The sequence below is a fragment of the Podarcis muralis genome, chromosome 4 (genome assembly GCF_964188315.1).
Source record: "Podarcis muralis chromosome 4, rPodMur119.hap1.1, whole genome shotgun sequence".
NCBI classification, from domain to species: Eukaryota; Metazoa; Chordata; class Lepidosauria; order Squamata; family Lacertidae; genus Podarcis; species Podarcis muralis.
Window position 1 is genome coordinate 58,162,516 of NC_135658.1, and position 14,904 is coordinate 58,177,419.

Below are 14,904 nucleotides of genomic sequence, written 5' to 3' on the forward strand. Positions count from 1 at the left end.
ATGAACAGTATGTCCATTACATTCTATTAAAAAAACATTGACAAACCTATTGGTTATGGCCTAATTTTATCAATGCACTAAATAAAAACATAGTCAATTACCATCATACTAACTTCAGTCAATATGACTTCTGTTATACAGTGGTACCTCTGGTTACATACTTAATTCGTTCCGGAGGTCCGTTCTTAACCTGAAACTGTTCTTAACCTGAAGCACCACTTTAGTTAATGGGGCCTCCTGCTGCTGCCGCGCAATTTCTGTTCTCATCCGGAAGCAAAGTTCTTAACCAAAGGTACTATTTCTGGGTTAGCAGTCTGTAACCTGAAGCGTATGTAACCCAAGGTACCACTGTATACACACCCAATGTACCAATGAATTGCTGCCTTAAAAAAGAGAAAAGAAAATAAACAGAAGACTAAAATGCATGAAACTGTAGTGGAGACCTTAAAATAAAATACATTTCACTCCATGCAACTGTCTTTGAAACAAAGTTGTTCCAACAGTAAACAAGAATTCCCATGAAACATTAGGGTAACAAACCATAAACATTATACAAAGTACTGGCAAAAATGACTGAGGATGGATGCAAAGTGCACTGAATATATCTGATGGCAAATTCTATCTAACCCTACGCATAGGCATACCTCTCATTGCATAACAGTAAAACCTTACTTAAGAGCTTCCTTGGCAATATATTATCACTGACATTAGCATATCAACCTCTGGGTATGAGTGAGAAAGAAGTTGCCCTCTGCTGCAAGGAGAAAACACCAACCTACAAACATGGGTATAGATATTTAAATATTTAGGCTTCTGACCTAATATGCAATGAACATTACCTTTACACATACTTTAGAAAGAAATATAAATGCAATGTATTTACACACAGTTATTCAACATACTGAATCTAGTTGGCACACTAGTCAGCAGTATAAATAGATTTTATACTAGAATTTCTTATATTTAATTGTGCATGGGGGAGGGGTGACCCAGGATAATATTGGGCCTACCATACTTCTTTAACGTGCCCTTTAAGCCTGAAAGGTTCGAGCACCATACTATCACAAATCTCATTAGAATAAGGTCTACAGTATAACAAAACAATTGCTGCAGCACAAATAGAAACCTAAGCAAGTGCACAGAGGAACTAGAAGATCCAAAAACCAGAGTGCAATAGCAGAAGCTTGCTTATCATATACACCCACCAATGCCTAACTGCAAGCCAGGAAGTAAGAGTCATCATACTGCCCTGCCCCCATATTAAGAACAGAAGCAGATGCACTAGCCTTATCCAAAGCAGGGTATCAGGGAAATATTTGCAACACTTTTTTCCTATCAGCTCAATGCTTCAAATGAAGAACTGCTTGTAAACATTAAATCGGACCCTGAGGATTTGTTTACACTAGTATTTCACTTGGTATGAGAAGTACAAAAAGCATATTCCTGTGCTGTTCATCCCCCCCCCCCCCCGTACAGAGTAGAAAATGCATTCTGCATGGGGAAATTAAGAGCAGAATCAGACATATATCATAGTTTAAATATCCCTTTCTGCACCTTAGATCAAGAAACATAATTTTCATATCCAACAAAAAAAGTGGAACTTCTTACAACAGGCCTAGAAAAGTGCTCCTGAGAGACTGCCATTGTTGTCACTAGGTACCATACACTTAAATGTACTTGCATGTTCTAAAACTGTACTGATTAGCAAACTTGAAGCAACACTGTTTACATAAAAAAAACTAACAGTGGGGGAGGGGGAGTAAAATAGACTCAGAATAATGACATTATGAACTTGCTCCTATCATAAACCACAAGCTTACCTGAGCGAGTAACTATGACAAAAAACTTAAAGATGCCAATCCATAGGACAGATATCTCAGGATTATCATGGACCCAGGAAGTAACCCAACAGGAAAGTCGTTTAGGTTCCCCCACAACTCTGATACTTTGCTCAATAGCAAAATAGAACCTAGTTATTTTCTGACACAAAAGTCAGACTCTCCACACAGGCAGTTTTTCCTCTGAAATTGTTCAGCACCTCATAGGCCTGGCCTTGTGCATCTGAAAAGGCCCACAGCCCTCACCAGAACTACTGATGAACAATGTAAATGAACCCAGGCTGAAACCTAACTGGCTGCTTAGATCTTGCCTTTTAAAAAACTATTATAACTCAGAGGAAGCAATTCGTTCCCAGATGGTTTGGATTGGTGTTATCATCTAAGAATGAAGAGTTCTACACCATGACCATGACCATTACCTACTACACATAAGGCATAAATTGTTGCACCATCCATGGTTTTGACACAAACTATTGGTGAACTTACTGGTTTTTTGCTATGTCAGCCATGAGCTTTACATTTATACACATGTTTGACTATGACCAACTTTCAATGAAGCTCTTCACTGCAATCTTTGCCTGGTGACAGCCCATTCTGGAAAGTAAGCCCCCAACCACATAAGGCCTGGGACATCACTCTTTCAACAGAACCCATCTGTTTTAAATCCATCTGTCCTAATTTGCAATTTCTGCATATTTTTAATTTAGGCTACAACACTGTCCCCACTTACCATGGAGTAAGCCCTAACCAACTCAATGAGACTTATTTTGGAGTAAGCATGCATAGGATTAACCTGAATATATTTTCATATTCAGAAACGTCAATCCACACCATACAATGACAAGATAACAATATACTATCCATTTTCATGTATACTCTAGCAATGTTACCCAATTGTTGGGCTCTGCTCAATAGGAAAAGAAACCTTCTCATTCTAACCCTTAAAATCCACAAGTACCAAACTCTGTTTTAACAACGTCACAAGAACCTAAGCCTCAAGTTATATACAAAAGATAAATACACATTTGAACTAAATATACAAGAAAAATGAAAACACATTAGTTATATCATGTGATATTAAAAAGAACACAATACCAAAAGTACTCAGGCTGTTCGTCTTTGCAGATTGCGGCCTAACATTTTAAGCAGCAGAAACTCATCCATTTTTTTAAACATATGTGTCTTATCCTAAAACAGTTTTCAGTAAGATTTCAAATTCTGATAGTCTCTAACATACCAGAAACTATATACGCACAGCAGATTTTTTAAAAATTAAAATAACTACTTAAACATTAAATGCTTTGGAGAACCTGTCTATTTTAACAATGCAACGAAAGCCAATAGAACAGAGGAAAGTGCCATTACATAAAACAAAACAGACATACCCACATAAAAAAATCATTCACAACGTAGTAAGTTCACCAGTTACACCAAAAGGAAAAAAAATGTAAGCAAGCATTAAGGTCTAAAGTAGACTATTAAATCCAAATGGGAATGCCAATTTTAAAATAAGGAAATAATTTCATTTATATCCAGTCCAAAACATTAAGATGTCAAAATATAGACTCTAGCTCTGAAAATGCAGTGTCAAATGAATCAGCATTATAGCCTTTCTTGCAGCATAATAATGGTTAAAACTGTCCAGAAAATTAAATGGTCATATCTAGCTGCATGCTCCACAGGTTGATGCCGTTTATCCATGCTGTAAAAGTGCAATATTCTACTTTAGAAAACCGGAAGCAGGAGCTCTCAATACATTAGTGGGATTTGCAGCTCCAAAAAGCCACACTCTTCAACTGATATACATATTCATCCCTACTATTTATTTCCCTGTTTACCTCCTCCCACCCTGTTCTTTCCCCTCCCTATCCGGCCATCTTGGGCAGTCAGGAGCAGCCATTAGTTAACTAAATGACAGGACCAAGAACTTTTTTAAATATAGGAACAAGATTTCTCTTCACACGCTCAGGTGAGCAGCAACAGCCTCTCCCCCATGGCCTGACAAAACAGCATGATGAGGCGAAAAGCCTGGGAGAGAAGACTCACTCAAGGAAGATGCACTTGGGGAGGAAGATGGCTCGAGAGTAAACAAATCACTTGGCGACTGACTCCCCAAAGTGACACACCATGGAAGAAAAGGGATCCCGCTTCTTCTAAAGCCCTTCTTTCGTGCTTATATGCATTAAGTTGGGTCGCTTCGGTCCTGTCCAGCTTTATGAGTAAATATGAGCAAAAGGGCTTTAAAAAGCCAGGGGGGGGGGGAGGTCCAAGGTGGCCAATGGCAGATAAGGAACGCCCGATCTCCCGATTATTCGCGAGGTTGCTCCCAGCTGGAGGGATTCAGGCCAGATGCGCAGGCACTCTCTGTCCTACTTTTTGGACAAAGCCCAGAAAGTGACCGAGAGCAGCTTTCCACGCCACGCGCCCCTCTCTTCCCCCTCCGCGCCCAGGGGAGCAGAGGGAGGCACCTCCGGGCACCACACGCGCGCCAAGAGAGCCATTCTCGTCCGAAAGCCAGGGAAAGAGGTGGTGGCCACGCAGGGCAGGCTCGACCCAAGTCTCCTGGCGAGTCCCACGGGCGCGCTGCTGCGGCGGCGGTTTAATTCCTCCAGCTCTGCTCCCCCCACACACACAACCCACACACACACAAGCCCACACAACACACGCGAGGGGAGGGTGGCTCCCTCGTCGGTTGCCTCCTCCCCACCCCCACCAGAGCCCAATCCCCCCTTACCTTTAACAGCAAGGCCTTCGTTCTGGCGCCATCTTCATGAAGCCTCTGAAATCCGAAGAGTCGGCTGCAGAAGGGGGGAGACGGGAGAGAGACAGGCTGAGAAAAACAGCCGCGTCCGCCGAGAGGCTGCCCCCCTCGCCCGCCCCACACGGACGCCTTCATCCGCTCCCTCGCGCTCGCCGCCCGCGCTCCGACCTGACGAGAGCACCACAACCGCCGCCGCTCTTTTTTATATTCCCCTCTCTCTCTCTCCCACACACACACACACGCGCGCACACACACACACAAGACACACACACACACCCCGGCCGAGCGAGAACACCGGACGAGCCGGAGCGCGGCGGCTGCCGTTGGGGGTACCTGTCGAGGCCGGCGAGGACTTCTCTTTCCTCCGCTGTCAGGCTGGCGAAGTCCTCCTCGCTCTGGCCGCTCGCTTTCCCCGCCGCCATTTTCTTTTCCTCATCACCGAAAGAAGCAGTAGAGGCGGCGGCGGCGGCGAGCGACACTCCACACGATTTCATGGAAACGCAGCGCAATTAACTCGCGATCGCAAGGCCCCCCCTCCCCGCGCGCCCACCCCGAGGCCCCCCCAGTGCCGGGCGGGGCGGGGTGCCCGACACACACACGCCACCAACACAACTTTTATTACAACAACAACAGCCGGCAGGGAGGGGGAGGGAGAGGGAGAGGCGGGGGGGAGCCCCGCTGCTCGGAGGAGGAGGAGGGAGGGAGGGAGAGAGGGAGGGAGGGAAGGAGCCCCAGCGCTGGAGACGCGGGGGGGAGGCAGGAGGGGGAGGAGAATAAGGAGGAGGAGGAGGCGGCTGCTGTTGCTGCTGCTGGCGGCGGTGACGGCGGCGGAGCAGTGTTTACATCGCTGCTGAGCCGCCAGCCCCGGCGGCGAGGAGTGAGTGGAGTCGGAGTGACAGGGGCCCGCGCGCGCCCGCGCGGGGTGTATTTGTTGCCTGTACAAACTTCCCCAGCAGCTGCACAAAGTTGTTGTAATTGTGTCACACAGCGAACCCCACGCCGCCACCGTGACCCCCCCTCCCCACCCCGCTTGCCTGTGCCCACGCAGCCAATCGCCGCGCCCAGCCGCGCCCACGTGACCTTTGTTGACTTACGTCAGTCATAGCGCTCCTCTACCGCTACGCTCGAGCTTGGTAGCCGCGCTGCCTTTCACGTAGCGGCTACGCTGCGGAGTTGGGAAGCTGTACTTCGGGTACCCCGATTGCAGCCGGAGCGCGGAATCCTCCATGTGTGGCCGGGGCGGGGCGGGCGGCGTTAGAAACTTCCTCTACTTTTCTAAAAAGTAGAAAAGGAGCCAAACCTTCCTCACACCCTGTCGGCACAGCATCCACATTTTCGGGACAGATATTCAACGGATAGAGACAGCAGAGGTTTCTGCGGAAGCATTTCTTCATGTCATTCAGAGTCTGGCAGGGCTTTGAAAGCCTTATGACCTCCCGCTCGGAAGAAGGGCAGGGATTGAGAAGCCAAGTTACTCAGGATTTAAAAACCTTGGCATTTACTGTGTTGTTGTTTCTAGGTAGTTCTGCAGGCAGAAATTCACCGCATGTGGCCTTTCCCTGTTCATAGAGATGTAAAAAGCTGCACTGTTGAATTTTTACCTGCTTTGCCGACTTTCAAAGAGCAAATTGGTTCTCGGACGGACGAAGAACACAGGATATGAAAAACGAGAGTATATTTCTAATCATGAGATTCGTAGATTCATTATTCCGTATCAACCCGTTTCAGTTTTGTCATGGCACGAGGTCAAACGTGTACTTTTGTGTGTTAAAGGACCTATACACCAGCCCTCTTCATTTATGTGGCCAAATACACACTTTCCTTTTCTGTTCAGTTTTTTAAGCTGCCCACTTATTTATTTATTTACCGAAATTGATATACTGTACGTACTGCTTTATAGGTGCGTTACATAACTGGTTACAAACACGTTTCCGTCGGCCTAACGAATCATACCGTTTGCTTAAGAAGTGAGATGTGCTTTAAATTCTCCCAGTTGTGTAGCACGACTTGGGAGCAAGACGGGGGAGCACTGAATTTCCAAAACTTTATTATATAATTTTTAAAAGCAATTCAACACTGAATGGGGGCGCAGGCCCATCCAACGAGCAGAAACCATTGTGGGAGAACTGTCACGATAACTTTAAAACCTGCAACGAAATGGGGCCGTGTAACCCGGTTCTATTTTATCTGAGGTTGGTTTCCGCGCAGTCCCTGCGTCTAGGACTCTTTCCCCGCTAGTGGAGGAGTCTTACAGAACGTCAATCGAAAACCGGAAGTTTAAGTCGCTTTCCCCCCTATCTCTTCGGCTTCCGCCCTCATCACTGGCCGTACGCCATTGGTTGAGAGGGCGGGATTTATGTACACTATGGGCTGTTATTCAACCGTCAGTGAGTCAATCAAGCGACTTTGTCAGTTACCGAAGTAGCAGCAAGTTTGTATGCGGCCTTTAAATTAGGTGCGGGGAGGCCCCAACGGCGGCGGCGGCGGCGGCCAGCAGTTGCTCGAGGGGTAATAGGTTTGAGATTGCGTGCGCATAAATGGCTGCTGCGCTTAAACAGGCGGCTGGTCTGGAGACGCTGCTAGGGAGCCTGTGCGCGTGAAAACACGCGTGGCCGTTACTGCCCCCGTCGCCGGCCGCCTCCTGCGCAGAAGGGTGCGGGGAGGGGGCGCTCTTCTCGGCCAACGGCTGCGACCCCCGCCCTGCTTTTCTCCCGCCTTCCCTTGGGCCGGGTCTGGGGCGTGGTTCTTCTGGCACCAACGAATAATAATGGCTTCCCTTGCGCGGTGCGTGTGCGCGCGAGGAGAGAGAGGAGTGGGCCGGGGCTTGGAGCCGAGCCCGCCGGGACGCCTCTGAGGGGGCGGTTCGCGAAGCGGCGGCGGGGCGTCCCCTGCTAAGCCTGCGCGCGGCCGCCTTGGGCGCAGTGGCTCCGCTTCCTCTGCGGCGGCGGCGACAGCGGTTCTTCCCCCGAGTCCCTCTCAGCGAGGGCGAACCGTTAAGTTGCCGCCTCGGAGGAGCGACCCGCCGTAATTGGCCGCGGGAGGGGCGAGGGGACGACTTCCAGAAAGCCAGCCCGGGCTCGCGGCTCCGTGGGCAGGCGCCTTCCCCTTTCCTAGGAAGTGGGGTCAGGGAGCAGCAAGCCCCGCATTAGGCCTCCGCACTCCCCCCCCCCCCCCCTCACAAAAAAAGCGACTCCCAAGTTAATGTGTTTCTTCAACCCGAAGCAGAAAGCAGCCTTTCCGTGTGCGTGGAAGCCCCTGGCTCCAGGGAGAACGTGTGACAGAGACCGCTTCGGGAGGGCTTCCTCCATTTTCCTTGCTGATTACCTTTCCTGAGAATAGACACGTGTTAGGGTGGAGAGCGGCGGGCCTGGGCTGTGAAAAACAGGGCAGCGCAAATACAGTATAAACGTTTCCTGGCGCTTACGGGAGAAAAACAACAAACGCCATACTCTCTCTCACACACATACCCTAACTAACGCACTTTCACGAGTCTTCAGCTCCCCTCAGTACACCCGGAAGGAAGAAAATGCAAAATGCAAAGTTGAAATGTTTTGCTTTGCTTCCCCCAAGGACCGCTCTGGGAGACTTCTCGTATTAATAATTCTGTATTTATCTAAACTCGTCTGTCGAAAGAGTGTATGTCAGTACTTTTACATAATGGAAACATAGGCTTTTTCAAAACTGCCCAATTTCCTAAAATATCAAACACAGTCTAATACTGTATACCCTTACCTGAAAGTCAGCCCTGTCTACCTCAACAGGGCTTTCTTCTGAGCAACCTAACTAGAATTTCCCTATTACACTATAATAGCTGTGTGCTACATTCTTGTCGGATGAAAATTGTCCTTGTGAGAGTGAGCTGGGAAATAATAACTTTGTCTCCAAGTACTTTTAGATACAGTTACTAGTGTAATGCCTTGTTTTTGTGATGTTCAGGTAAGAAAGAATTTCATCCAATGAATTTTTATGAGCTGCTGTAGAGTTCTTGAAATTGACTTAAATGTAGACCAAAGGCAAATAGTCTTTACCCTAGTTCTTTATTTTCCAGCTGCACATAGTACTGCCACACCTCATAATAGTATTGTGAAGACTTGCATGTTGAAGAAGTATTATGTTTCCATACTGTATAGTTTCGTTTGTGAAATCCTTTGAAAATACTTGGTCATTTTTTTCTTCTCATATTTGCATATTGTATTTTTCCTCGGTTTTAATTGCTTTGGTGAAAATGGGAGTGGTGCTTCTCCTGAAAATTGAATTGAATCTGTATTTCTGCTGAGCCATACCACAGCCATTGTGTTATGCTGTACCACATTAATTTATAAAGCCTGTCGTTAATTTTGGAATGTAAGGACTTCATTCACCAACGTTCTGGAAATGTGAAGTTTGGAAGAGCTGTAGGCACCACCTTGTCTGCTTGTTTCTCTTCTCCCTTGGTTCACTGTTCCTCCCCCACCCCCACCCCCACCACACACACAGAGCACATGCACACACACAGCTTTACCAAGGGTCTGGGTAAAAACTGCATCCAGTAAAACTGAAATGGATCTTCTTGAATTTGCATAATTTTACATGGCACTCTGCCATCATATTGTTTTAGGATTGTGGTGATCCAGATATCATCCTTGGGCAGTGGTTTTATATATGAAACTATAGCAGAAGGAACTGCTGACATGGTGAAACCAGTCTCTGTTAAGGGCTGGCCCTAACAGAGCTGCATGCTGTGGCACCGGGGACAGAGAACAGGTGGGGGCGTAGCTGGTGCACATCCCAGGGGGCATGGCGCCTGTCCCGGGGGTGTGGCATGGCGCCTGGGGGGCGTGGTGCACCGCTCACAGGGGCATGGCGCCCGCCACGGGGGTGCGCAGCACAAGTCAGGGAGGCGGCTGTGATGGCACCCCACCCCGGATAGTATCCAGAGTGGACCACTCCCCTGCCCCCCTTCCTCTGCCATTGCATATCTGGAGATGTTGACTGGTGGGTGTAAGAGAACAACAGAACAGGATTCAGTCCGGTCTCTATGGAGCTGGGGAACACAAACTTGACTTGCTCTCTGTGCTGAATCCAGGACTATAGGAAGGGTGCTAGAAACCTAATGGGGGAACAAAGCCGTTGGACTGTTATCACTGTGAGTCCTTTCTTTGTTCTTAAAGTAAGCCTTTATTTACACACACACACACAACTATGTATCACAGTCACCACTGTCTCCAGTGCTCACCAGAAGTATTTGCTAGCACGTTCGGAGTCTCACTGCTCAGATTGGGGTGCCCACAACAATATTAAAGCTTACATTGGTATATTGCACGGGGCGGGGGACAAATCTATTGGAAAGCAACGAAACCACCAACAAATCACAGGACCCATCTTTCCGGTCTCCCCCACCACTCTGTTTTCCTCCCCTCAGTCTCCCAGATTATTATTTTTTCTCTCCTACCCTCTCTTATCAGTCCATTGCTGTGCAGCTAATGTGACCTTGAAAAGCAGAGCTGAAAGAGGATATGGAAAAATGTACCCACTCTTCTCTTGGTCTTTTTGCCCTATGTACTTTTCAAAGGGGAAAATTGTAATCACCCTCACCCTCTTATGTCAAAGGAGGCAGTGGGGTGGGGGGCTCAGAATCTTTGTAGATGCCAAAGGATGTTCTGGTCAAATTAATGGATAATTAAAGGGCTTTTGTAGCATGAAGTACTTTCCGTGAACTTTGGCCTATCAGCTGCACCGCTTCTTGGAAAGAGATGACCTTGCCACAGTTACTAATACTCTGGCTGCATCTAGATTGAATTTATATATGGGACTTCCCTTAAACTTCCCTGTAAACTTCAGCTGTTTCAGAACACAGCAGGTTGTTAACCTGATTATACTGAAATATTTGCATTGGCTGCCACTTTGTGTCTGGCTGCTGGATTGAAGCTATACGCTCAAAAACTCTTGGGATGCGGTATCTGAAGAACCACTTGCTCCCATAACATTCTTCTTCTCCTCAGAAACCCTCCTCCAACTGACCTTCGGAGGCAGGCAACTGGGGAGATGGCCTTTGAAACTGTGTGCCTCTCTTACTCAGGGATGGTTTCCAGACATTTAGATGCTTCGTAAATATTGGTTCCTGACACCCATCTGTAATATAGGATGTATAGTGTGTGTGTGTGGCTTCCAATATATGTACTGAAAGATCACCTTTGACACCAGGGAAGTGCTTTCACTTAAAGCAATTTTGTTTAGACAAGCCTTTCCAGACGAATAGACGTTGACATGTCGTAATATTTTAATTCTAATTATATTTAAGTGTTTTGAATTGTGTTAACTGATTCTTGTTATTATATATTTATATCCTATATTTTCCCCTGCCAGGGAGTCAAGGTGGTTTACAGATAAAATATGAACCGCTAAAAACGGGGAGGGGGGTAATTAAAACACTTTTTTCATTGAAAATTTTAATATTGTCAAATTTGGAGGTTTTACTACAATTAAGTGGTAAAAATATTTTGCTAAATAAATAAATAGAAAATACAATTTTGAGGTATGTTCACTATCTGACCAACTGGGATATACTTTCAAAATCAGTTTCATCACATGGAAAGCCATAAATGAAGGCTGAGGGTTTTGACGAACATATTATTGCAGGTGATGGGCTCTAAATAAGTACAGTTTCACTGTCATATATAATTTCCAGTTGGTGAAATAGGAGAGAACTGATTTCACTAAGTCTTCATAAATGAAAGTACTGTATATTCACAATTGATGGATGGGCATCCAGTATACAGTCATCAATAAACTTTCCGTAGTAAACACAGTACTAAAGGAAAGCAGAAACCATCCCTTTATATTTGTCATCCCTGGCCAATCAGCAACTTAATAGATGCTAGAATTTTTGAATAGCATGTTGGACTAGTAGACCTTGGTCTGATTCAGGAAAGCACAACTTCCAGTTACCTTCACCTCCATTTATTTGTTTTGTTAGTTACTCAACACAGGACAGTCTCTAAGTGATGTACAGACAACTTTTAAAATATACAGAATTGTTAATAACTGTAAAGATGTAAACATTCTAATCAATACATAAAACACCAGCTTCCCAAGAAGTGGGGCAGCAGCCAAGACCAGTGCTCTTATAAAACTCTTTAGGAAGGAGGTCATTTAATACAGGAAAGCTATGCCTCATTAAGAGATGCTGTACTGTACAGCATACCTTCTACCGGTAGTTTGTCAATTTGTATAAGTGGAATTAGACAAGACTGAAGTTATCACACACCTGAGATATGTCTTTAAGGCTCACCCATGCATAAGTTCTGTTGCACTCAGTGGGGAATGCTTTTGAGTAAACATGTATAGGATTGTACTGTAAATCTTGTGTATTATTTTGACAATTTCTTAATGGAAGAAATGTTATAAATATATGTTAAATAGTTGCCGATGCAGCCTTATGCATGTTTTCTTGCATGTATCCTGTTTTTTACATATAGAAATTAAATGCTTCATATTTTCTGCTTTAAGCCACCTTTTGAGCCCAATTTAGATTTAAAGACAGGTCAATTTTTTTTAAATAAATAAGTTTTTTGTTTTCTATCATTGTTTACAAATCTAGGATATTAAGATAAAACCCTACTAATTTTTAATTCCTTTAAAATGACCCCAAAGCTGACAAAAATAAAATAAATTTCAGAAGAAAATCTACCTAAGGGATTGTTCCAACAATTGTGGATTAGCCACCAATAATGTTTCACTGGGTGCCTTTCTTATACATAGGCTACACAAATGGCTAAGCTAAAGGGTGCTTGTTGTTATTTTAACAGTCATGATAGGGAAGGAGGTAGTCACTTTAGTGTACAAGGGGTTATAGGTTAATCTCAATAGCTTGTATTATTCCAGGACAGTTGGAGATCTGCAAATACAAATACTTAACATAAGCTCAGAAGGAACACTTTCTTGGTGATTCATTCCGACCAACAGGTAAGTCACTCGATTCTGCACAATTTACAAAGCAATTTTCAAGGACAGCCTACTGTACTATAATTTCTGCCATAAATTTCTTAGAACAACTTGGTTTCCTCATATTTAATATGGGGATCAAAATTCATATTGGGGTAGGTATTGGGAACATATGTGTCAACATCTGATAAGGGAAATAATTATCTTTGTAGCATACAAAAGTCATTAAGTACAGTATCCTGCAAATGTACAATACTAATTTGATCATCTCTTTAGTTTTCCAGATCTTACCTCACCATTCCCTAGTTGTGAGTCAATTGTTCACCATTTCAAAGTCGCTAAGATTTTGCTCTTTTGAAAAGATTCCAGAATCAGATTTTGTGCCCAATACTAAATGAGTTACCATTTACCCACAAAACATTGATGTTTAAATGAAATGTAATTTATCATCTGAATAGCATAAATGTTTGTCACTCAAATCTCTCTTTAGGCATATTCACCATGCATAATCTCAGGTTATTACAATGCCAACAATCATCCTGGCCATCTTTATTTCACTGTAAAATAGTAAAATTCCATTACCTGACCAGAGTTTCTTGAGACTAATAATAGGAAATGCTGCTGGGCATAGTAAAAAACAAAGAAACGCAAAACCAGTTCTGTTCATTCTCTGTTGTTACCTTCCCAGTGACTTTTCCCAGATAATTTCCTAACTTGGTTTTTAGATCTATTAAGAGACAGTATGTTTTTGTCACATTCATATTAACTAATTCATATTAGTTTATTAAAAATGTTCTCACACTAATCTTAAAAGTCTCATTCCTTTTGTTCATCCTGGATGGAAAATATTGGAACCACAGATTATCATTATTACCTATCCTAATTTTATTCCTGCTGACTTCTAGAATGTTTAAAATTTCCTCCCAGGATCTTGTTATCTGAATTATTTCTGCTATTGGGAAAAAATGCCATCTTACTTGTTTGTAATCCTATGTACATTTAACTAGTGAGAAACAGTCTTGTTACTTATGAGTAAACAAGATTACTCTGCTCTCCAGTGCCTTGATGTGAAATGACAATGAAAGGTTGACATCACTAAAATCTTTATATGATCAGACACAGACTGAATTTCTATTTCTGTATTATCTTTTGTCATTTAAAGTCATCAGAATCCTGTCTGTTCTTAAATAATTTTGATGTGGTGCGGAATAAAACATAAAATGGTTTGAATATCTTAAAGGAGCAATAATTAATTGTAAAACCATTATTAATTACAAACTATCCACTCCTCTTTGAAAATGCCTAGGTGAAAAGCTACTGTCTTTTCCTTCATTGATCTGCTGAAAAATTGCATTCACCACTCCTTGGGATCTTCTCACGTTGTTAATTCATCATCTAAAATTATTATTTTATTTATATATTGCAAACTCGCATAAAAATGTATCTGTGTGGTGAGTGGTGCCTCAGTTTAAAAACCATATCATGAGCAATACATTCAACCTTTACAAAAATTGATTGCACATTATTGAGTAAAGCAAAGCCATGTACACAGGCAAAGTTACCCTAAATGTGTGTAAGGTGAGTTGCAAAGCAAATAGCACCCACCCTTCTTCTATTTAAATCACCACCACTCCCAGTGTGCTTTACAGAGGAGAGATGGCAAGAAGGATTCTCTTAACGTGCTACTCTCAGAATGCATAGTTGTGTCCTGAGCTGAATTCACGAAGCTTTATGCTGTCAGAACGTTGATCCAGCCAGCCAGTGATGCCTATTCTGACTGGCAGCAGCTCTCCAGGGAAAGGTTCTTTCCTTTTATCATACCACATGAGAACCTTTAAACAGGAGGTGCCAGTGGCTAACCTCACTGTCACAAGCAGTACACCTCTGCAGAGCAGTTGTTGGGAATCACAATTGGGGAGGGTGCTATTGCACTCAGGTCCATCTTGCAAGGCTTCCAATAGCCATCTGGTTTACATTGGGAGAACGGGATGTTGATCTAGAGGGGCCTTCAGTTTGATCCAGTAGAGTTTGTGTCACGTTCTTACAACATGCATGCAAAACATGTGCTTTACCACTGAGATCTACTATATCCTTACACAAAGGTTCATTCTACTATTATTTAGAATTGGGAAAATCTGGAAAGGAACAAATAGTTACTGCATACTGAAGTTTTATATTTGGCTTTCTATATTTATGGCATGCTGATATGCGTGTCAGATTTCAAAATAATCAGATAAGTTTGAACCCTTTCCCCTCTAGCCAGGAAACAGCAGAAAAACATCAGAACAGTTGTTTTTGCATGATTTATAGTATTTTGTGCTGTCGGTTGCATCAGAAACAGAAGATTGTGCTATATTTGTCCTCTGCCTCTGCTCCAGCCAA

At 44.0% G+C, this 14,904-nt stretch overlaps 1 protein-coding gene across 4 annotated transcripts in view; it reads right to left on the reverse strand.

Moving 5' to 3' along the window:
* KDM6A (lysine demethylase 6A) overlaps positions 1-5,595 on the reverse strand; it is a 106,348-nt gene extending 100,753 nt beyond the window's left edge. For 2 of the 4 annotated variants that reach the window (XM_077927375.1, XM_028727332.2), the window contains exons 1-2: positions 4,933-5,595; positions 4,573-4,636 (exon numbers count right to left, since the gene is read on the reverse strand). In XM_077927375.1, coding sequence (XP_077783501.1) covers positions 4,573-4,636; positions 4,933-5,093 — 225 coding nt within the window. In that variant the 5' untranslated portion in view covers positions 5,094-5,595. The remainder of the gene's footprint in view (positions 1-4,572; positions 4,637-4,932) is intronic. The other 2 variants (XM_028727331.2, XM_028727330.2) reach the window with 1 other exon arrangement.
* Positions 5,596-14,904: the final 9,309 nt, after the last annotated feature.